The 26414-nt window shown below is 33.8% G+C and overlaps 1 protein-coding gene across 1 annotated transcript; it reads right to left on the bottom strand.

The window, feature by feature from the left end:
• Positions 1–306: 306 nt before the first annotated feature.
• On the bottom strand, positions 307–26414 carry LOC132730768 (uncharacterized). Its single transcript, XM_060716758.1, has 14 exons — positions 26255–26414; positions 24749–24874; positions 21606–21775; positions 17117–17350; positions 16198–16510; positions 15557–15741; positions 14714–14882; positions 12518–12819; positions 11549–11796; positions 10137–10374; positions 9594–9719; positions 9184–9310; positions 7762–8018; positions 307–4098 (listed from the first exon to the last, which is right to left on the bottom strand). Exons 1-14 carry the CDS (start codon positions 26295–26297, stop codon positions 3886–3888), a joined length of 2751 nt encoding a protein of 916 aa, XP_060572741.1. The 5' UTR covers positions 26298–26414; the 3' UTR covers positions 307–3885.

Genomic DNA, 26414 nt, shown 5'->3' with positions numbered 1-26414 from the left:
TACCTTTCATATATAATGTTGTATAAATTTCTTTGTGGATTTGGTTAAGATGAAAACTGGAATATTTCATAGTATGTACAGCATCTAGGCGTTTCCATGAGCACCGTTCTTTTGAAGTGAGGACAACACTTCAAACAGTAATTTTGAATACAAACTTGTGCCGTCTGCGCATAGTCTGCACTGTTCGCTGTCCACTCAGAAAGTTTCCCTAAAAATAATGAACGGTTTTGTCCGGACTGACAGATGAACGAGTGCTTATAAGATATAAAGTAAGCGGGAAATGGCAAAAAAGATGAAACACACGAGCATTTTTGAAGCAAATATTTTAATAAGCAAGCTAAGAAAGTAACAATTATAAAATTTTAATTATCGAAAACAAAATACAATTTATATGAGGGCGGAATATTGTTGTTTTATGAATTAACTTGGTTTGAATATGAGCTAACATAACTGTATAATTTACAAACAGTGATTTAAGGATCATCTCTTTTCCAATGCTGATAAACCCGTTTGCTTGTCGGTATTTATATTGAATATTAAAGTTGCTATACCTCCAGATGAGTCAAAAAATATTTTCAATAAAATCATTTTTGAGAAAAATTTGCAAGCATTTTAATAAATAAAATATACTCTTAAAATTCAAGAAATAATTTACATATAATATGTAAACAATGACTGATTTTGCAGTATTTATCATCATATTTATAATGCGTGATTTACGCAGTATTGGATATTTTTTGCATATTCTGACCTACTTTTGTAATTTACATAAATTGTAAATGCTGTCTGCAAATTCTAAATTACTTCCTTTATTCATTATTGAACAATATTTTACTTTTAATACATTTACAGAAGAAAAAAATCACGAACATTTGCATGAATCTGTATGCATGCTTTAAATTTATCTGTGTTCATTAGTAAAAAAACTTGCTATCTTTAACACTAAGTGTATCTATGACGTGCATAAATATAAGTACATGTACATTGTATGTATTGAGAGCTATTAAATTTACAGGAAATTGAACGTGATAAAAAAAGCAAAACAGGGAGAAATGATGCATAAAAATCGAGACCTTGAAATGATTTTAGTAATATGTAAAAATGTCACAGGTGCAAATATGTAATTATATGTGAAATTAAGAGCAGAAAATTGACTCTAAATCTTTATATTAAGCACAAAACCACCCACAAGATTCATTGTTCATATGTATATTATATCTTTATCATCACATGTTGATTCAATCAAATTTTATATAAATATCTTTGTGTTTACATGTTAAATATCACAGAGTATCAATAAAAGTATATATTTATAGATTTAAATAATTCAAATATCATAGTTTATCTTTGCAGTATATCATAGTATATATCTTTTATTACAGATTGATTCATTAAAATACTATATATCTTTGTTATTACAGTTTAATTCATTTAAATATAATAGTTATATCTGTTATTACAGATTGATTCAAATATCATTGAAATATATCATTGATTGATTCAAATATCATAGTAAATCTTTGTTTTTACAGATTGATTCATCCAAATATCATAATATGTCTTTGTAATTACAGTTTGACACATTCTTATATCATAGTATATCTTTGTTATTACAGATTGATTCATTCAAATATCATAGTATATCTTTACACAGATTGATTCATTCAAATATCATAGTATATCTTTGTTATTACAGATTGATTCATTCAAATATCATAGTATATCTTTGTTATTACAGATTGATTCATTCAAATGTAATAGTATATCTTAGTTATTACATTTTGATTCATTCATATATCATAGTATATCTTTGTTATTACAGATTGATTCGTTCAAATGTAATTGTATATCTTAGTTATTACAGTTGATATAAATATTATAGTATATCTTTGTTATTACAGATTGATTCAATCCATTGTCATAGTATATTTTTGTTATTACAGATGAATCAAAGATTGATTCATTCAAATATCATAGTATATCTTTGTTATTACAGATTGATTCATTTAAATGTCTAGTATATTTTTGTTATTACAGATTGATTCGTTCAAATGTAATAGTATATCTTAGTTATCACAGTTGATATAAATATCATAGTATATCCTAGTTATTACATTTTGATTCATTCAAATATCATAATATATCTTTGTTATTACAGATTAATTGGTTAAAATATCATAGTTTATCTTTGTTTTCATGAATTGCGTTCAAATCGTATAGAATTTTCTGTTTATACATGTCAATTCATTAAACTATCATAGTATAGTTTTGTTATTACATATTGATTCAATCAGATATTATTAGAACTCTTTGTTACAACATAATGATTCATTTACTTAATATTGTAATCTTTTGTTACATTATAAAACATTGAAAATTTGACATTTACATGGTGTTTCATTTCAATTTATATTCCATAACATGATATTATGTTGATTTATTTAGATATAATAGTGTATCGTTATCACAAGTTTGGTCATTCAAAAATCGTATTATATTTTTATTATTACATGTAAATTCATTATCATAGTATAGTTTTTGTTAAGTCATTTTTGTAATCTAATACATGTAATAAGTTTATGAATTCATGTTGAATCTTTAAAATATCATAAAATATATTTTAATATTACATAATTCATAACATTATTACATACCGTAGTGGTTGCATTCTATAATAGTATTCTTTAAAGGCCCATTATGCCTCAGAAATGTTTATATTTATATTTCTCAAAAGCTTTTTATTTTTGGTATACTTTTAAAGTTTCCAAACTGTTACTCTTTGCAAATTACATGAACCATAATGTTCATCTGCTTCTTACATTAATAGTCATTTAGTATTTTGCATGGAAGTCAAAATACACAATGTACTACTTTGTTTACATGTTGCCACTTTTATGACACATTATTTTACATTTATCGCTACTTACTTTAGATTACAAGCCTTAATATTACTCTGAAATCATTATTTAAATGTTATTTAATTCATGTTTGCCCTTTCTAAGTTAAAAAAGTAAAAATTTATTCATTTCTGAGGCATAATGTGCCATTAAATTCATTACATCTTGATGGCAATTGATTTCCTTAATTAAGAGCTCGTACACAGATGAACACATATATACACAGATGCAATATAAACAATAACAATCATAAAGTCACAATCCTTCCGAAATTAAGCAGTGATAAGGGCGATAGTTAAGTAAGATTGCCTAAATTGATATAATGCAAGAGGAAAAACTTGCAATCCTGCGTGCCCACACATCCTTATACACGCACTCGCAAAAATTTACAAAAGATACATCTAAAATGATTGCAAGCATTATACTTTATTTTACAATTATTTATCCTTTTCCATTTCATTGTATGCTTCCTTTTATACTAACAATATAATGTGTGTATTATAAAACACGTTCTGGTGACACTCATAAAAAAAGTAAATGTTGTCACTGGGTTGTAAGTTATGTAAATGTTTTGAACCTTGACCTAATTTATAGCATTTAGGACAGAACATATTAATAAACCAAAAATCCTAAAAAGGCAGACAGAAGAACATGCGGAATTTCAGGCTATTTGCTCACTCCCTTTTCCGGAGTAATTATTCAAATTGTGAAAAATGGTCTGAAACTGAAAAGCGTTGCAACGCTTTTAAGTTATTACTCCATTCGGGCGTAGAATTGCCCAAAAATACAAATTTTAATTGATTTCTTTTTATATTTCTTAATTACGTTTTCCATATTTCTCTGTTTTGAGTGCCCAAGATGATCTAAGTAAGAAATTAAAATTGTATGTTTTTAGGCTTTGACACATCAGTGAAGTCCTTTAAAAGAATTCTGAAATGTTTATGTTGTCTGCTAAATATCGTTATGTCATCTGCTAAATATTGTCTGCTTACTGTGTTGCCGATACGTCACATAGCTTGTAGTCACTTGTCACTGTTCCGTCATAATAGAGGACAAGACTGACGTTAGCACACGTAGTCGCATCTGAGCATGCGCACTCATAAGTGCATGACACCGGCGGTCCTGCAACCTCGTTTGTTACCTTGCATTTCTTGCGTCTTCCCAGAAATGTGAGTGTGTCCGAGTTCTTTGGGTGCATGACCTAATTTCAGAAGAAAAGAAACAAGTTATCTAATAGTGAGCATGAGTTTCTATACCATGTACTTGTAGAATGTCCTCCGAGGAATCATTGATGACGATGGTCCTGACGTAATAGAGACATATTACGTCATGACGCAATATAAACCTGTTACATCAAACGTGAATTGCAGGATCATTTCGTTAACGCAGTACGCCTCCTCAAGAAGATTTGTGTTTCTTTAAAACACGGAAATTTAACCATTACTATTCTAATGCTCTGATGGTGTTTTTTTGTATATCAGACTGGCGTTTCCGTGCCGGAAATTTCATCTGGCATACAGTGAGTCAGATGAGTCGCGTGCTGCCAATGGCATGCTTAGGATGATATGAATGAAGTTGTAATTTCATACGATGTTGTAAGAAAAAAGCTACGGGTGTAATGACATAGATTTTCATATTAAGGTAAAAATGGAATATGGAAGAATATGCAAGATAAAAATATCTGACATAAGTTTGCGGTTCGGATCGGAATATTCCGAACCTCAAACATATGACAGATATTATTAGTCGGGATTGTGTACACAGATGGACTTAGCTTATGGCACAAATTAATACAGAAAACCTGTGGTATACCGTACCCCGGATGTTCGATCCCCGGGAGATGCTTTGGTAGTTTAGCGCGGAGGAAGGTAGTCTAGTACTGGTGTATTTCTCCAGGATCGATGGTTAGGAAACTACCCGCCTATATGACTGAAATACTGTTGGGAAAAGGCGTAAAATGAAACAAAACAAACAAAACAAAGTAACCCGGATATTGCTCGATATTATGAGGACTTTCTTTGAACGGGGAACGAAAGTAAGTAAATCGACGATATTTTCCAAACTAATAGCTATTTCATTTATCTTAACGGTTTTTAAATACAATGTATCTAGAGATACTTCTGACAAAATGACCGAGAGTTACCTTTATATGGCATAGTAGGAAGTGGGTTGATCACATTAGCTCAAAACCGGCTAATATTGACAGTCTTGAGGCAACATCAATGCACTTTCGATGCAATTTTGTGTTATAGTAAGTTATGCAATAATTACAAATACATTCTGAAAGGTTGATCCTTCGATAGCAACGAGAACTTTGTAAACACAGAAAATTGCTGATTTTGTTCGACTGAGTCTTTTCATGAGCAGGAATGAAAATCTCACTGCCTATGAATTATTCGTACATGTTTTCAGTAAAGAACCTCCGAACCCTGCATATGTTGCACATATAGTGTCAATAGGTATACACAATAAGGAATATTTAAGATTGAATGTGGTAAATACTCTGCGACTACTCCACGCATTTACTCGAAATTGATAACCAACATTCGTTACAATAAAAAGCAATACTCGTGACACCGGCCAGCAACTCAAAAGCAATACCCGGTACACTGACATGTGTATTTATTCTTAAAAAGCGTTGTCATCTGACATTCTTTTGTTAATTGAACATTAACAACATAATATTTATCATCGTTATCAAATTTCATTCGATTCAACTTTTTCTTTTAAGGAAGTACATGTATATGCACAAAAACAACAATTTCGACTGATTCGATGTTATTTATTTCTTAAGCAAAGAAACATAATATTTACCTCTTAATTACATTTCAAAGCTAGTTCTCAACAATTATGGGTTTTCAGGGACTAGAGAAATAATATAAATATTTGTTTTTCTATAAAATTTATATCATAACTAATTATCGTTGCTGAACTTACATTTGTTCCCCGTTTAAAGTTGCGAAATGGGATGAAAGTCCTCATAATATCGAGCAACATCCGGGATACGGTATATCGCAGTGTATATGCAACATTCTTAAGGAATCCATAACAAGCCTAACTATTCGTTTTGAAGAATGTTTAGCCATGCTAAACTGTATTTTTTTTTACAAACTACAATATTAATATAAGTGCTAATTGGTTAATAATTATCACCAATAAGGAAATAAAAACATGTATATTTTTTTTGACAGATTAAATTTGTCCTAGTTAATCTATGTGCATGCCATAGTAATGTGCATGCCATAGTATCAAACTCATTTGGTTTTATTAGTACAAAGAATTCATGTGCATCGTTTATATGAGCCGCGTCATGACAAAACCAACATAATGGGTTTGCGACCAGCATGGATCCAGACCAGCTTGCGCATCCGCGCAGTCTGATCAGGATCCATGCTGTTCGCTTACAAACCCAATAACAAGTAGAGAAACTGATAGCGAACAGCAAGGATTCTGATCAGACTGCGCGGATGCTCAAGCCCATTATGTTAGTTTTGTCGTGACGCGGCTCATTTATTGTTTAGATTGATAATTCCTGTTCTATGGTGTGGATCGGATCGAATTTCCGTACCTAAGGTAATTGCCTTGAGGCAGTAATGAGGCTTGCCGAGTTAAGCTTCAGTCTCACATCCCGGCAGAGCCCCAGTAGTGCCCCTGTAGGCGTCCAAGGTGATCCGAGAACGACCGGGGTACAACTGGAGTTACATCTGGCCTTCGACCCCGGATGGAATAAACTATCTAATATCACCGGGGAGGTCCGGGGTGATCCGGGAAGTACAGCTTTGTCGGCTTCATCCTTAGCATTGCCAGGAAGGTGGAAGCACCGTAGCGGCACAAACCGGGGATGATTTGGGGTATGATATAGCCGGTAGAGCTACAGTAGAGCCCCGGTGAATGCCGACAGAGCCCCGGAGGATGCCGGCCCCCGGAGGATGTCGATGGAGCTACGGTTAATCCCGGTAGAGCCCCGAGAAAGCCTGGTTCATTTCAAAAGAATCACGACAATTTGCGATGATTTTACTTGTTTGTATTAAAACCCTTCCCCATTTCTCTTCTGTCCAGTCTTGCATAAGGATTCGGAAAATCATCATGAATTACTGTTCTGGAACATATCAAATGAAAATTATCTATCAACGTTATCATGTTCGCGCGTTTTCATTCCACCGGGGTTCTACCAGGACTCTGCCGGAATCGTCCTGTGCTCTGCCGGGGCTCTGTCTGCCTGGATCGACCGTGGCTCTGCCTTGGTTAACCGGGGCTCTGCCGGCTGCATCCGGAACGACCGGGGAAGCGCCGGCATGAACCATAGCTTCATATGGATTGTCCGGGGTTCATCCTGGGTGGTGAGATGGGAATTATCGTAGTGCTGCCGGAGTAAGTATGACCGCATCATTGATTTCACCCCGGATCGTCCAGGATCATCCCAGTAACTTACCGGGACGGTCCTGGGCTCTGTCGGGAGTAAGCTTTAGATCTACCACCCATTGGTAGGTACCAGAGGAAATGATACACTTCAATCCAAACAAATGCATGCCAGATATTGATTTTTGCATACGAGCATTTAAGGATATTTTAGATAATTTTTTGTGTGAATATTTGGTTTTTCATTGAAAACTTGTCATTTCACCCGTTACTACATTTAAGACCTTTTTGGTAAGGCCCGTTGGTGGTCTTTATAATGGGCTTTTATTGTATTTTCTCAAAGTAGCGTATGAGTGTATAACTTCATTCATGACGTCACCTCTAGCATGTGAAAAGTTTGCCCCAATGCCAGATGAGAGTTGCAGCATGTGAAAAACTAACGTAAACATAAAGTCAGTACATGTACATATAAAACGTGCTTTTAACAAATTAAAGAACATCTCACCAGAGTGACTTGAGGTCCAGCCAACGTGTTACATTGCAGTCCATGTCCTGTCAGTTTTAGGTTAAAAGCGGCAGTGTCATTGACACGAAACACGGATGTTTTAAAGTTAGCCCAGTAATAAGTGGCGGTTTCAGTGGAGGCGGTTGACGGCAGCGTCAGACATGTGGTTTCGTTACCATCTAGGAGGAACTGCACTTGTGACATCAAGTTAATTGTGGAACTGGTCGACCCGTGGAAGTCAATGTCATCACTGACCGCTAAAACGAAAGATGTATTCGAATTATATATAAATATTATCAGTCCGCGTGATAAAATGAAGAAAAATTAGAACAAAAAACACACCGCACACGCGCACGCGCGCGCACGCACGCACGCACGCACGCACGCACACGCACGCACACACACACACACACAACAACAACAGCAGCTATGTGACATATCGGCATCAAAGTAAGCAGGCGATATTTAAGTGGACGATATGAACATTTCAGAACATTTATAATCGGCTCCACCGAGGTCTTTAAGTATAAATATACAAAAAGGGAGAGAAAAAAAAGTTTTTATGAATGTCTATAATACATGCAGCTTCATTGAAATGGAATCTATACATTCCTGTATAACTTAACATAAGTTAAACGGGTCTTATAATTATATAAACAAGTCCCGAATCTTAATGGCACACAAATAAAAAGTACAGGAAAAATTAATATGATACGTCCTCTGTAGACAAGGTTAACCTTTTTCAAATAAATTTTAAGTTATGCGTCTACACTCTAAAAAAATGAAACCTTTATTTCATAAAGTTTAAATAATGGATTTATCCTTTGAAAAAGACTTAATGTTGTAATATTTTCTGTTATTTTTCAAATTAATAAATGCGTAAATGAGCCGCGTCACGACAAAACCAACATAATGCGTTTGCGACCAGCATGGATCCAGACCAACCTGCGCATCCGCGCAGTCTGATCAGGATCCATGCTGTTCGCTATCAGTTTCTTTACTTGTAATACGGTTGGTAAGCGAACAACATGGATCCTGATCAGACTGTGCGGATGCGCAGGCTGGTCTGGATCCATGCTGGTCGCAAACGCACTATGTTGGTTTTGTCGTGACGCGGCTCAATTGCAGAAAATCCAAGTTAATTGCTCAGATTAACAATTGCATATGTAATTTATCAAATAAACTATTCTTAATTTTTAGATGATAATTTAGATTATATCACATTGTTAATGAAGTTGTTGAATAATGATAAAATGTAATATTTCGCTATTGTTCTTTTTGCCCTACGCAAAATACGCATGTGCGAAAGCTACTTCCGTTTCTATGGAAATACCATAGTGTAAAAATGTCTATACTAGTAACTTAGAAAGATACATTTCTAATTGTATGAGAACGCCTACGCAATGGTAAAAGTTAACTCACCCGTGGTTTCAAAAGTATATTCTGTACCGTTACCCCCATCATTGTTTATGAGTCTCGCATAACGTGCATACAGTGGTGGATCAATCGGATAGGTTGTCGTGCCAGTACCAGCAACACCTGTACCAAACTGTTTAAACAAGTACAATAAATATAATACATTAAACGAAAAGTACACAAGCGTGCATCCTAAAATAAACTTTTTGCAGTTTCAAATTGACTCTTATAGAAAACTGTTGCAGACTTTATCATTTCAAAAATTGTTTCTATTTGCTTTCTGGTATATATATATACATACATGTTTAATTAGATAAAAGTTGAAGATATAACACGCATCTATCATTGCAATATTTTACTTGATTTTATAAAACAAATATCAAATAATTTTGATATTTAATTAAAATAATTCTCACTGGGTGGTTATGGGTATGGAAATTGACATTATCCGGACTCCATTGTAGCTCCAGGTCAGCCGGGAAAGGTACTGGTCCATATCCATCCTCAATTGTCACGCCATTGTAACGTTTCAAGTCGTCAATCTAGAGCAATAGAAGGAAAGGAAGAAAAGAAAAAACATTGTCATTCAACTTTGTGTACAAAGTTATAAAGTACATGTAATGATAGATCCATAATCTGAGCTTTTTTTAAATAGCAAATGATTTAACCACAAACATTGACATTTGATCTTTTGTTAATTAGTAAAATTCTTATTGTTTTGCACTTATCTGATAATAGGAATTTGACAGGCTATGACCATATAGGGATCTATCCATTAACCAGCCAGCCTGGATATTAAGCACTTAGAGATGCAAATATCCCGGATTTACCGTAAAAATGACTGTTTCGGCCGATGAATATTATCGAAAAGTAGTTCAAATTCCTTCTTTCTTTTACAAGTTTTATAATCATTTTAATGATTTATATCTATTTTGATAAATTTTGGTAAACGACATTACCGGTGCTTTCGTGTTGAATCCACAACTAGCTACCCAAATTTTGTTTCCAATCTTCACTCCAATGCCAAACTCATCCAAGTCAGTTCGATCAGCCGCATTCTTTTCAGCACTATCAATGAGTTTAACTTTCACCTCGATATCCACTTTGTTTGCATTCTCATCAGTAGAGTCGATCTCTACGTTACACATCAGCGGCACGAAGATTGAACCTTTATCTTTGAGACCTGAACCAGTTTCCCTAAAAATATTTAAAAAAATCGTTAACTGCTATAATAACAATTAAAGAAAGCTAACAACGATATCATTTTCTTCTTTATAATCTTATAGCATCATGATATCTATCCTCCTTCCTTGTGTATTACAACTTTCAACCTTATTTCGGATAAACCAAAAAGAGAAGTATAATGCTCGCCCTTTGCTCTCACCCTTTCCTGTATATGTTATTTTTTTTACTGTTAAATGCATACGTAATAACATGTTTATATAATATTTTTAATTTTTCATCTATACATGACAATATACAAAATAGTTCAATTACATAATTTTACAAGATAAAAGTATTTTGTGTACGGCCATTCTATTCTGACATGCTGCATAATTTAAGGGAGGCAACTCCCATTGCAAGGATTTGCAATATAACTTACAGAGTTACGTCTCTTCTCATTCCATATTCATATATTACAACTATTGCTAATTTTGTTCTGAAGGAATTTCTGGTAATATTGCTGTATAATGAATAAACTAGCAATGTTCTCTAACTTTAAAGGTTGTCATAAAAATTCTAAGACCTATTAGCAACAGATTTTTAACATATCTATTCATTTACTGGATTTGTATACTTTTGTACAGATATACTTATAATATTGTAAATACTAAAATAAAATTATTTTAACATTTCGATGATTTTCGTCACCTTCGGCATCTCAAATTCACATTGAAAGTGGTGATTAGGTAAAATATTTTGATGCTCTTGTTCACGAGGGCGCATGATAAATATTCTTATGATACAAAATGTGACGACGGATTTTCATAAACTTATGCTTCAAACTGACTGTTGTAATCTGTTAGTCTGGAAGTATCATTGGCTTTTAATATTGGCATACCCAAGAATAATTATTATATTATATATACTGTAAACAAGTGTCAGCTTTTCGATTTCACGACTGGCATTCTACTCATTTTAAAACCTGACTTAGTAAACAATAATGACTTTTATTAAAAACTAAGACCTGTTTTTTCTCCCCAAATGATTCATGATATTTATTTGACTGTCAGCGTAGTACAATAGTTACTTTACTAGAATTACATAATATACTCGATCTAATATTTATGAAATGGGAATGGTTACAAAATATGCCTGAATCTTTGAAAATAATATTTATTTGATACCATGTATAGGCTTTACGTCTTACCAGTCAGTTACGACCGCTGTTAATTCTCCAAAAGGTATGCAGACTGGATTGACACCTTTATTTTTGACTGTAGCACTGACGAATTCCAAATACGAGTCTGATATGTTAACAGGGATGGGGGTTTCAATGGTCATGCTCCCAGCAGTTATCCCAGGTGTTGTATCAATGGTAACTGTGTAGGACAACACAGAACCACTTAATTTAAGGGTATTTCCGCAGTCAATCGTGTAGGTATAGTTGACGTTCTCCTACAAATATATAAATAAACTATAAATTCAACAATATCTGGAAAAAAGGAAATAACATAAGACTTTCAAGGAAAATAAATACTCTGAAGGTATGACTTGCCTCTAATGGTATACATAAATTAAATTATTACTAAAAGGTTAAAAATCTGAAGACGACATTCAATGAACTGTGAAAATATACTTGTAAAACTATTGATAATTTAAGGACGAAGATAAACTTTAAAGGTACACGTAAACCCTGAATATATCAAATCATGATATTCAACGTTAAACACTTAAAGTATTGGAACAGTCTAAATAAAAAATAGTCTGATAATTAATCTAAACTGCAGTTTTGCTTAAATAGTATGTACATTAGTTTTCCTTGAACACTATTTGAAAGTTTAACAAAATCCAAAGGTTTTTGCTTTATTCTTTGCAAATCCAGTCATCTAAATAACTGCAAAGGTTATTTTATTAGATTTGTTGCTGGGCAAAAATATTCCATATATGTTTGACAGCATATTCTATTCGACAGGTCGTGTAAAAAGCTGTCTGCCTCTCAATCCAGGGATCAAAGGTTCAAGCACTACTCGGATCAAGACCATATTTCTTCATATGACACCAGTACTGGTTGGTTCGAGGAAGTTGACTCGAAAGTGATTAATATAAATTGCAAGAATTTGTTTCGCAACCGAGCTTAAATAAAATATGTTTAAACTAGATAATGTTTTATACTTACTGGATATTCTCCAGGACCCCCAGCAGTGAATGTAACCACCTGCACCGACTGACTGTCAATTTGAATATTTAAATCAAAAGTCTCTGACTCTGTAGCCGACGGCATCATCATAACATAAACGTTAAAGTTATAAACGTCAGAATCGGACGTTGTATTCGGTTGCATATTTGTGTTAGAAACGTTTACAGACAAGCTTGCGCTTTCAAACAGACCTGGTGTCGTCGTACTTTCAACTCGTACAATATTAATGGCTGTACTTGGTATAGGACATGGAATATTATCACCGTGCGACACTGGATTAACTGAAAACAACAACGACAAAATCTTTAGTTTTTACATTGTGTTACTTTACTTAACGTGTTTAATTCAACTTTAATTGCACTTTATTTAAAGATTTCTGAATGCCTCAGATTTTATACTCGTTTGACTTTCCAGTTTTGAACATGGTTTGCTCTTGTCAGCCCCTCACCCTTACGGAATGCCGTTAGGGCCATTGCCTATGAATGTGTTGATCTGAAACGCGATAGTCGATAGTACGATGGTGAAAACGCGAAATCACGAAACTACGATGGTGAAAACGCGAAAGCACGATGATGAAAACGCGATAGTACGATGATGAAAACGCGACAGTACGATACTACGATGATGAAAACGCGATAAACTATCGTGTTTTCACCATCGCACTGTCGCGTTTTCACCATCGTAGTTTCGTAATTTCGCGTTTTCATCATCGCACTGTCGAGTATCGCGTTTCAGATCAAACCATTCATAGGCGATGGCCCTAACGGCATTCCGGAATGCCGTTAGGGCCATCGCCTATGAATGTGTTAATCTGAAACGCGATAGTCGATAGTACGATGGTGAAAACACGAAATCACGAAACTACGATGGTGAAAACGCGATAGTACGATGATGAAAACGCGATAGTACGATGATGAAAACGCGATAGTACGATGATGAAAACACGACAGTACGATGGTGAAAACGCGATACTACGATGATGAAAACACGACAGTACGATGATGAAAACGCGATAGTACGATGGTGAAAACGCGATAGTACGATGGTGAAAACGCGATAGTACGATGATGAAAACACGACAGTACGATGATGAAAACGCGAAATCACGAAACTACGATGATGAAAACGCGACAGTACGATGGTGAAAACACGATAGTTTATCGCGTTTTCATCATCGTAGTATTGTACTGTCGCGTTTTCATCATCGTACTTTCGCGTTTTCATCATCGTGCTTTCGCGTTTTCACCATCGTAGTTTCGTGATTTCGCGTTTTCACCATCGTACTATCGACTATCGCGTTTCAGATCAACACATTCATAGGCAATGGCCCTAACGGCATTCCGTACACCCTACACTGTATTAAATGATTTGCTTGTGCTTGCTTTGCTTTACCAATATTTACAGTGCTTTGATACTGCAGACTCCGTAAAGATACAACGCTCCAGAATAGCTCATTCATGAAAAATTCCCTGTTAACCCAGACCAGGTAAAACGGCAATAGAAAAATCTATATTTAGATTAATTAAGACTTGCTTGGACGTCAAATTAAAATCAATTCTAAGATTTTTCAAAATCCGGTTTGACGTCAAATCAAAATTAACATTTATCCAGGTCCAGTAAAACGTCAAATTAGATTTGTCTACACATGTTTAAACGTCAAAAGGAAATCAAGAATTAGATTTTCTACACATGGTTAGACGTCAAAACGAAATCAAGAAAGTGATTTTTCTGATCATGTTTAGCTTTTAAACGAAAAAAAATGTTTCGGATCTGCGATTTTTCTGTGTTTACAAACATACATTCAGTTAATGCTAAAAAACGAAAAAGGATACTCTCAACATTTATTGGATATTCATTTCAAGTGTAAGGCCATATAGCGAATGTCCACTTAAGGCCAGATAACGACTTTCGACTTGGGTCATATAGCGAGTTTCCAGTTTTAGGTCAAACATTTTTAGCTTTACTGAGAAACCTCTTTCAGGCATTATGACGTATTCTGTGATGTAACCCCCCCCCCCCCAAAAAAAAAAACGGTGTGTCCCACGCTTTGGAATGTGTTTAATCGTATAAAAATGATCTTTTTGAAAGGATGATTTTTTCTGGTTTGCTCTAAGTAAAAAGTCTAGTAATCTTCATACAATTTAGGATTCTTGAGGGAAAATTGAGATAACGTACTTGTTAGAATGCTCAAAGCATTGGTCACTGCTGAATTAGCCGTTGAAGTGATGCTAAAAGTAAAATGTGGGTTTGTTCCCCTTGGAATCGTAACGGCTATGGAGGCACCACCTGCAAAACCTGGCGATATTGTCGTTTGGCCGCTATCTCCTGTCGCAATGAACGTGACCTAGATTAAAAAAATCATATGTCTTAAATTATTTAACCATAGCAAACATTATATAAAATATTATGTTTTAATACATTTACATACTAGTATATTTAATTATGTAAACAAATGTTTAGTTATATAAACATATGCTAGGTACACGGATTATTTAGATCATATAAACTGCTGTTGAAGTACATAAGCACATTTCAAATTTATCTTAATTTATGAACATATCTTAACATATCTTAAATAAGATAAACCTTTCTTAGATTATATAAAACAAGTCTAAACTTTATGAACATATCTAGAAATGTAAGAGAAACAAACATGTATATATTGCCTGTGTTACATTTTTCTGGTATCATGTATTTTCACAGTGACATATAATGTACATCACTGAAAATGTCGTGTCCTGTTATGTCATGTTTTGCTTTGCCGTGTTATGTCAACCGTGTAGTATCATGTCATGTTATATCGTGTTGCATCATAAGTCAATGTTACATAGTGTTGTGTAATTTAATCATATATCGTGTCGTGTCATGTCATTTTATGTGATACAATGTAGTTTTTATAACATTAATTTAAAGACTTCATAAATGCAACAAATGTTCCAAACAATGGCATATATAAAACTATATAAATAAAAAATGTTACGCAATTAAAAAGTTAGTTAAAATAACAATACAACTTACAGCAGGCGGTGTAGGAGCAGCAATCACATTAAGGTCAATGTCAGTGACCCAAACCTCACTACCGTCGATATCAAATCCAAAACCAACCCCTAGTGTTTCACCTACAAGGTTTGGATTATCCACCATCAGCACGGCTTTTACTACTAAGGCATACTTGTTAGTATCTGGGGACGGCTCTTTGGACTCTATATTGCAAAAATAATAAAGTGACAAATTAGTAAAAACAAGAATTATAACTATAATAATAACTTATACCTTTTAAGTCACAATAACATGACTACGGTCATATGACTTTACCACAGCTGTCCTGGCGGAGGAATATCTCAGACGCATAAGGCCATCCGGCAAGCAATAACACATATGGAAAACATCGGTAATTTGTTCCTCAAATTATTAAATCCAAAGTAATAATTGTTTATTTTTACATCCAAGACGGCGGGTACGAAGTTTACATTTGTATTACTTTTACAATAATTATGGATATCTGCTTTATGAATTTCAAACGTGTCATATTCTGCTTTGCACAGGCAATTAAAATAGCTTTTTAGTAGACCCCATTTTTTTTCATAAAGAAGTATACTAGTAGTTGGGGCTATATAAACAACACAGTAAAAAATTCTGTTTTAACTGTGCTTGCTAACCTGCATTAATCGGTTTTCCCAGATCAAGAATCAAAGATGAACTCAATGGACACGTGCTATAACCGTGCACGTAAATGTTTTCTTTAATAGTATTACACGCATACGCTTCACCCACGGACACCAACTCTATTTTTTGCACGGAGAACCCTTCAACGTCCGTACTATTCATTCCGACAACCTCGAACGTCAAAGCTGACGCCGACCTTGGACTTTTTATGGTGACCAAGATTTCTTTAGGCGTCATCACTTGGATGTCTTCGCTGCCGCCATTATTTATTGCGAACGTAGTGTCAGATGTCTCAGAGGTCCCTGTCTGAAAAATTGAGAGAAACTTTCTTCGCTTATAAAATATCCCTAAAATCTCTTTATTTAAGATGTCGGCAATTTCTTCGTTCAGTCATAGCACTGTGATATACGGGCATTCTGCGCATTAAATTATATTTTCTGTTTGTAATTAAACAGTAAACTTGTCGCACGATTAAAAAAATTATACATATTTAGATATATCATACTATTGTTTTAATGAAAGTATAAATAATAAAGAAATAATTACTCTTGTAATTATAATGATAATAAAAACAACAACAAATAATACCCCTCTAAAACGTAACAAACGCTTGTCTTCTACTCTTGCTAATAGAAAAAACAGATTTGAACCCTGTATTTCTGTTACGATTACAAAAGACAAGGTATGTAATCCCATTTGTTATAAAAACCTGTTTAAAGTGATTTTTGAGAAGAAGTTGTCATCTACTTGCAGAGAAACAAAAAACATAGTAGTAATGACTATCAGTAAATGTACACTCGTTAGGTAAAACAGTCAAACAATATTATACCACATGCGTTGGTTAACTGATATAATAAAACAAAGTGTATTTTTTAAAAATATTTTTTTATGTAAAAATAAACAATTGTTTACCCCAGCGGACGTCCTAATGTTTATGCTACATATGCTAATCCAGATATAGTTCCCGCCGTCGTATTCCATACCAGAGCCCATGCTTTGTTCCGACAGATCAGCATTTCCGGCGGCAGATACATACACGACTTCGTACTCTATGACGATTTGATAATCGGCCTCAGCCCCGCCCGTTACACCGCCTTGCACATCCCCTATCGTGAATACAGCCCTATCGTAGAATCTTTGTTTCAACTGAAGATATATCATGTACATGTATATTTAATTAAACACTGCGCATGTGTCATATTTAAAACAAAGTCATTTAAGTTTTATTCAATATAATTATGACAAGGGAGGTTTTACGCACGCGTAAAATGACTGCGAAGTAATGTTCAGCTGTGTAACACAGCACTTTGGGGTCAAACGCACTTTGGGGTCAAAATCGAGAAATGCTACATATCAACGCACTTTGGGTTCCAGAGGTCTAAAGGTGTCATCTGAGATCTGCTTAAATACTGAGTACTGATTTATTTTCGATCTGCGACATTGAAATATTTGAGGTGGAGTTCAAGATGGCGGTCAATATTTTGATGATGCTTAAGTGATGAAAGTTTCATTAATTTTACCACTTGAAATATCTAAAAATTGTGTTCATATAACAAAATTACGGTGGCATAAAAGTGACATTTGAAATTTTTTTTTTAAGTTTTGCATACATATTTTTTTTTAGTTTTGTATACATATATTTATTTTAGTTTTGCATTCATATTTTATTTTAGTTTTTCGTACATATTTTAGCAAATCAAAACAGCCTTCACATCTCATAACAGCCCATAGTTGAGTATAAAACTAGCACAGTGGTTTGGTCACATTTCGGCCCATTTTTGAAATCGGCCCAGTCGTTTTCGGCCGGGCAAGTCTGGTTTCGGCAGACCCTTTTCGGCTCATTTTTTAAATTATATGAATTTTATATAATTAATGTTTTTTTTTATTATTATATACTATTATATTAGAGTCTATTTAAAAAGGGCTGTTGATTGTGATTGCGTGATCAGTTATTGGTATGAATATGCACCACTCAACCCCACCCCCTGAGAATAGCAGGGGGGGGGGGGCGGGGGCAAGCCGACCACTGGTAAAATCTTCGCCCTGCGGGGGATACTCAGATAACAACATTACTGCCTTATGCCCCGGAACAGCGCAAACATCAAAACACGATTCTTTTTTAACCCGCACTCGCCCGGCGGCAAGGGAGGTGGTTACAAATGACTGGTAAATTATAATAATGCTTAATAAAATATCTAAAAAGGTCCTTATATTCCACTGAATTAGAAAAATGCTTAAAGCTTTGAAGGATTTTTATGAAAATCGGGTCAATTCTTCAATGGGCCTGAGTGATTAATTACAAAACATTTGAACGAAAAACGTGCATTATTATACAATGATGCACGAAGAATTAATATCTATTTCCATTGTAACACGTCAAGAAAGAATATAATTATTATTATAGTTGGACTTTATGTTTGGTGGTTAAATTTGTTTTCGCCTCAGAGTTTCCGATAGAAACGTTCTTTAAAGGCTGTCCAGTGGGTTGAAAAAAAAAACTGTCGTTCAATCTACCGTGTGTAGAAACATTTTCAGAATAACGAGTTTTGAAAACGTTGATAAAAGTTTGTATGTTTATTTTATTTCACTCTATAATTTTTCAAGCGAAATACAAATTATAAAAAGTGGAATAAATGTAAAACTTAACTCGATTGCGACATTAAAATAGCGTACTTGATTTGATTGTTTTGCACGTGCTGTTTGTTGCTACATTGTGACGTCACGTACTTTAAACGTCTGTACACCGTTAACGACTGAATTAAAGATATTGGTGTTCGGATTCATTTTCTTAGTTAGACCATTTTCTTTCATTTTAGATAGTGTTCACAACAAAATTCGACAAAAAAATGTTTTTATTTATCAGATTTTTCAAACAAAATGGCACCCTCAACGTGAAAATACACAGGGAGATAATAAGAACGGCGAGTGCATTGTTGTAGAATAATGCACGCTTCGGGCCTTCTTTGTTTATATAGAAAAAATTCCGATAGTGTTAGAATGTCACTTTTATGCCACCATTTAAAATACTCTAGTACAGAAATGGTGTATTCTTAAAATTAAAAGATGCTGCGAAAAATGTCTCGTTCTGTCAGTTATTTACTTGATAACTTTCGGTGCCATATTGAGCCCCATTTTAAATATGTTGGAAATGAAATAAAATGAAGTTAATATTTTTTCCAAAGAACTATAGATATACTCTATTGCAATGTTCTGGTGAAACATCAAGTTTTTCGATCGGACTATAAATAGTGATTTTTACAAATACATTATTAAGCTTATCAACAAACTTAAGGATTTTTGTAAGTTCCGTAACAACCGTTCGCCAGAGGCTTTTTTAAATATGAAATCTTACATACTTTTTTAGAAAGAGCAAACATGAATTTCATAATGTTAAAATAATGGTATCTGGGAAATGTAAGATGCTTGTTACCTGAATAAAGTAGGTAGCAATAAATGTGAAATCATTTGTCATAAAATAAGTCAAAACACTGTAGTATTTGACTTCCATATAAAATACTAATTTACTATAACTGTACTCATCAATGCCAAAAAGCAACAAATGAAAGAGATTGTTCAGGTAATTGGCCAATGTGTATTTTTTGGATAATATAGAAGAACATCAAAATGAAAAAGCTTTTAAGAAAAACAAATAAAAGCATAATAGGCCTTTAAAACGTTATTTTTAACCCTCGGGGGGGGGGGGGATCGATACCCCACAATCCCCTCTATAACTCCAGTGAGAATTTTACATTATTCTAAAGCTCCGCTCTTATTGTCACATTTAGCTAAATAAAAGGCTCTTTCAACATATAAATTAAAATGCCTTTTTGCTTAGCTCACTGTTCACTGCTAACTTCTCACATACCCAGAATTTATTCCTTTGTCTATGCTAAGACTATCATATTTCTATAAAATGTGTAAATAAAAAGACGGGAAAATAATCCATTTAGCTAAAAACAATTCTTTTAAAATATATGGAAAATTTGAGAAAAAAATTAAGCTTAATAATTGATACAAATTCTTTATTAGGTGATTTATTTGGTGAAAGTTCATCACTTACTTATCAAGACCATTTAAATCCCTATTGATTCTACTATAATCCAGGGCACATGTTTTGCGTCTATTTAATACCTAGTTTTTTGTTTACCATTCGCTTTGACTACAATATATTATTTAAAACATAATGAACATTAATTTTCTATGACCCAAAGTGCGGTCGTTTGCCTAATGTTAAAAAATGCATATGTACCTGTTTAACGCACTTTGGGGTCGAAATTGGAACCTAAAGTGCGTAACGCACTCTGGGGTCGAACCCCAAGAACGTAACGCACTTTGGGGTCGGACCCCAAAGTGCGCTTGACCCCAAAGTGCGGTGTTACACAGCTATGTGCTGCATATCTTTAGAAGAGTCGAATAGAATCCTGCGCAGTTGTTAAAATTAAAGGGCAGTTACGACACGAAAATTCCATTACGTCCGTACTAGTAGTAGTCGTCAAGACGGTTACGCTTCAGGCAATATTGTAATGTGCAAGGAATCCGACAACACAACAGACCCACGTGACCTCGCTTTAAAACATAAATGGCATAATTAACACGAACTTGTTTCCTAGTTTCTAAAAGTCAACAAGTAGTTAGATTGAAAACTTTTAATGTTTTATGACGGTGTAATGCAACAGCTCTGACAGCTACGCGTTTTGTCCAAATACGAAACAGTTCCCCTTTTTCTGGAGACAACCTGTTTACATGTATGTGATTTAATTTTAGCCTGGTTCCACAATATAAAATTTTCGGTAAACTACAGAGATAAGGAAACATTGTCTAAGTTGTAAATAAAATGTTTAGCAACAAAGCCACCAATTTAAAAGTGGTCATTAATTGTAACGCTGATGTATGCGAATGTTTTATGTACTGGTATTTTTATTGAGACTAGCAAAATAAATCTTGTCATTCGGAGGAAATCAAGCGTCTTATTCAAAATCATATAAGGCTCGGCTCGAATTAATATAATTATACATATATTAAGATAGTTTCCTAATTATCAAATCGTTAGAAAGAAAAAAAACAACATAAAAATACAAAAACCGAAAGGGCTATAGTCATTATTCTTAGCAGTCTCACAGTTCATCTAGAACTATAAGCTGATATCCCCTTGTTATTGTGATAGCTTTATTGTTAACATTCTTCGAACATATATTTTTTCGTTTTTGTTCACATTTAAAAACAGCAGAATGTACCATTACATTGACCGTGTACATTAGGACATTTACAAATGATGAAACAACAACAACAACAACAACAACAACAACAACAACAATAAACAACATCATCAACAACAATACAAAATGTTAAGAAGTTATGAACAACAAACAAACATGTTGATGAACTATAAAACAATGCATACAGTTTCGTCTGTATAATCCTGACCGTAGTGCAAGTCATATTTGCCCTCAAAACTTCCGGTATCCAGAGTGGTGTCGGGTGTTGTCAATCTCGAACCCTTTGTGTAGCTCAATATCTTGCAAATAGCGAAAATCGTCGACTGAATGGACGGTATAAGCTCGATAACTACGCCTGAAAATCAAATGAGTTCTATACTGAGTTATCTCTCTTAAACATCTGCTTTACTTCGAACTTAAATGATTTATTGGATAAAGGGAGAGTAGTCTTAGTTATTTTGATTATTGCCCTTGTTCTGAATTGTTTTGTTTAAATTATTTAAAGAAGGAAAATGTGTCGACTTAATCCTTAACTGATTTGGTAACTCATGTAATACATCAATATCAATGTATCATGCGTTATTGTGATTACAAGTATACAGAAACAGGAAGTTATCTGATTTATACGATGGGTTGTAGCTCCGGAGTATAAGTAATAGAAAGGGCACCGAAACACGAGGCTATCTGATTTGTACGAGGGGGCGTAGCCCCCAAGTATAAATCAGATTGCCGAGTGTTTTGGTGTTCTTTCTCTGTTGTATCATAGTCAAACATAAAAACACGTTCCCTATTGTCACAATTTTAAACCCCGGGAAAAAGTAACCAATGATCGAGCATCTGAATATGATATTGATATTTCTGCCGCTTTCCCTTTCTCTGCCGTCACAATATGTAAACCCCAGCAAAAATGAGCCAATCAACGGGCATGATCTGGAGTGCGGCACTCCAGTTACCGCACTGTGAATGTATATGTATACGATTTAACTCTGACACTTTTTCAACAGAAAGGTTCCCAAACTATGATACAAATGAGATTACGAGTGCTTTGATGTTCTTCCTGTTTTGTATCATAGGCACACATTAAAAATTATCGAGAAAAATTAAAAACTTATCGAGAAAAGGTTCCGCGAAATAAACGTTTTTCTTTAAATCTTTGTTAATGAAATGAATTGATTTGTATTAAAAAGTCTAGTTAAATCGGATTAAAATCTGCCGATTTACACATCATGATCACACTTATTGGAGGCCCCTTTAACGTTTTCGTGGGAAATAAAACATACGATTAGAGACAGAAAAGAGATATGGTTTGCTCATGTAAATTGATTGAATTCACTAGATAAGAATACGCAATAAGACGAAGCTGATTTTTTTTCAGTGACTTAAGTTATTTAAGTTACTACAGTATTAGTGGTAGGGGAATGGTGGTATGTTTGTTGGTTAACGTATCAGCCTTTCAGTCAAGGGTCCGAGCTCTACTTGGATCACGACATTGATTCCTCATATTATACCCCAGGAAGCGGATTCGATAGTTATTATAAATTGCAAGAGTTTTTTTGCAAACGTGCTTAAACATGAAGTTTGATATTTATACTAACTCTTTAATAAAAAGCAACAACAATACCACATTTATATTACCGGGTTTCAAGTATGTATAACAATGCAATTGGTGTTGAATAAATGGCACATGATCAATATTTTGACTATGTAGCCACAAGTTTAAAACATGATATTCTCACTGAAACCTATAACCGTTTTAATTATTTAAATTAAAAGGATGATAAAAGTTTCATATATTTGTTCAATAACCTGTGCGGTCACAGACACCTGCACAAAATCTATCTATTGGTAAACTCTGGAAAGTTGGATACTTATTGGAAATCGAAGGCAATGCTATACAGTTAGTTGTTTAGCTTGCATCAGGTCTCAATTAATATTAATTGTTAATTATCAATTATTATGGGTCAACGCTTTGATGATTTCATTTTTAGTAATGGGACAAAACTAATGTAATATTTAATTTATGGGCAATATTTTTGGTCTTGTAATAACGTTCAAGTACGCTATAGGTTTAACATGTGCTATTTTGTGTTTTAAAGGGTATATAGCTAAATCTTATAAAATATTTGTATAAAATTTATCAAAATTAAAATTATAGAAGTTCCATAATCTTATGGAGTGTCTCTGTTATTTAATACACATGAATATTGTACGTAAACAAATTTGAAAAAATATATATCCGTTAAGCAATAATTTCGTGCATGTACCATTCGCTTTTAAAGCAATAATTACTAACTACCATATTTTTATCATATAAGCATTTTGAAATATTTTTTTTTTAATTCAAACAATATTTTTTTAAGCATATATACACTTTAATAAGAAATATGTATGCTTTACAGATAAATGTTAAAGTCTTATTAGAAGAAAATATGTTTGTATTAAAGGGACTCCACTTAGTTTTAAAAGCCTAAAACCATGAAATTTGAATTCCTTACATAGATCATCTGGGGCATTTAAACAATAAGAAATTCAAAACATAATTAAGAAATATACTAAGAAATGAATTGAAAATCGTATTGTTTTGTGCTATTCTTAGTCAAATTTGAGTGAAAGCATTATAACGCTTTTCAATGTTGGGTCTTTTTTCACAAAAAAAGATGATTATCCTGGAAAAACGGAGTAATCGAACGATCTGAAATTTTGCACACAAGTAATTGGTCTACACGTACAACAAATGGAAATCAATTTGGAAAAAAATATTTCTAGTCCGGTCCCTAAAAGAGTCCCTTTAATAGCAACACTCCGGTTGCTATGACGTCGTCATGACTTATCCACCTTTACGAAAAAAGGTATTTTTGCTTCCGATCTCAAGGTGCTATTGATAATACAAGAATGCTATGTTTTGTAGGAAAGAAAACATATCAAAACCTATTCGTTACTTTGACGTGAAATTTTAAAGATCGCTGCACTATGAATTCTTTTCAGTTTCTAAAATTCAAATATTTATTTATTTGCCATACGGAATTCTGAGAAGAAAGTAATTCAGATGCACATTTTCATAGTTCAGTAGAAAATGAGCCGCGTCACGACAAAACCAACATAATGGGTTTTCGACCAGCATGGATCCAGACCAACCTGCGCATCCGCGCAGTCTGATCAGGATCCATGCTGTTCGCTTACCAACTCTATTACAAGTAGAGAAACTGATAGCGAATAGCATGGATCCTGATCAGACTGCGCGGATGCGCAGGCTGGTCTGGATCCATGCTGATCGCAAACAAACTATGTTGGTTTTGTCGTGACGCGGCTCAACTGTTTTTTAGTTTACCCGTTGTAGTTGCTGCTTCAGCAAAGGTGGCTGTGGTTTGAAGAACAAGTTTCTGTCCGAGATAGACCTCCGTGACACTCGGCGACTGTATAGTCATTCCTAACGTGTACTCTGTACCACAGGACACTGCGTGATAATAAAGTTACTTTATAACAACAACGATAACAACAACAACAACAACAATAATCATTAACTCAGCAGGGGCGGGCTTTTTTAACTTAAACGATGCTAAGTACTAGTATAAAGAGAAAGAAAGGAAAAAAATGAATGTAAAAAGGAATGATAGAAAGAAAGAATGACTGAAAAAAGAGAGAATAAAGGAAGAATGAATGAAAGAAAATCGGAAGAAAAACAAAAGAAAGAGAGAATAAATGAATGAATGAATGAATGAATGAAAGAATGAAAGAAAGAAAGAAAGAATGGATGAATGAATGAATGAAAGAAAGAAAGAAAGAAAAAAAGAATGAATGAATGAATGAAGGAATGAATGAATGAATGAATGATATTGGAAGTTTATAAATGTAAAAAAAATACAATCCTCTTTTTTATAAGATGATATAGATGCCATTCAAAGCCATTTTGTAGTATTGTATTTAACCCTTAACCTATGGACTTGTCTGGAACGATCCATTAAAAACATGCAGAACGTTTATTAAAAATATAGAATAATCAAGATGTACACAGCAGTATAGGGTTTGGTCAGACTGCATGTCGTGCATGGTAGTGAAGGCTGACCTCGCTTTAATGCTATTGTTATTAATTCTATACTGGTGAAGGTTAGCGGAACTGTAGATTTATAGTTACTTTTTCATGTTCTTAATATAGTCATATCTGAAGAGTAGAGAGGTTAAGCAAAAGTGTCTCTGTTATTAAATGCACATTAATTACATATGAAAATAAAATAAAACATTTCCTAACAAAATTACCAAACATTTTTCATTATAGAAACGCTGGTATCATAGCTATCAAAATAAATGAATGAATAAATGAACAAAATTACCAAACATTATAGAAACGCTGGTATCATAGCTATGAAAATGAATGAGTGAATGAATGAATGAATGAATGAATGAGTGAGTGAGTGAGTGAGTGAGTTGGTGAGTGAGTGAGTGAGTGAGTGAATACTGTTTTATACATCTTAATTCCAAAGTAGTGAAATGGCTAATCCTTGCCTTGTTCAAATGTAAATAATGATTGGAAAATAGATAATTAGTTTCTAATTTCAGTTTCTAATCTAACATTGTCTGAATGTATTGTAGAGCATTCGCGAGGAGAACAAGTTATTGAATATGAAAACAATGTTAAAAAAGATAATCAATTGGAATATCGATATATGTGAATCTGAACATTGAACGTAACTACAAAATAGTGCCATCAATTACTTGAAAACAAATTTATTCTCACAAAACTTTTTAAAAACCAGGTTACCATTATGTACGTATTTTACCGTGTTTTTTTTTTTAAATCAATTTAAGTTTACAGAAAGATGTTGAAGTATCAACATACCGTATCCGAGGAAAAGCGCACTGCTTACAAATATCCAAAACATTTTAACGTCTGTGTAGATTAAGGGTTTGCCGTAAAATGTCGTCTGCGGAAAGCCCTAGCCGGTAAGGTCACGTGACTGATGTCGCAACAGTCCGTGGCGGTAACTATAACGACTTCG

The sequence above is a fragment of the Ruditapes philippinarum genome, unplaced genomic scaffold (assembly GCF_026571515.1).
Source record: "Ruditapes philippinarum isolate M1 unplaced genomic scaffold, ASM2657151v2 ctg735_1_1_1_1, whole genome shotgun sequence".
In the NCBI taxonomy this organism is placed as follows: Eukaryota; Metazoa; Mollusca; class Bivalvia; order Venerida; family Veneridae; genus Ruditapes; species Ruditapes philippinarum.
This window is presented reverse-complemented; position numbering and strand designations above follow the sequence as displayed.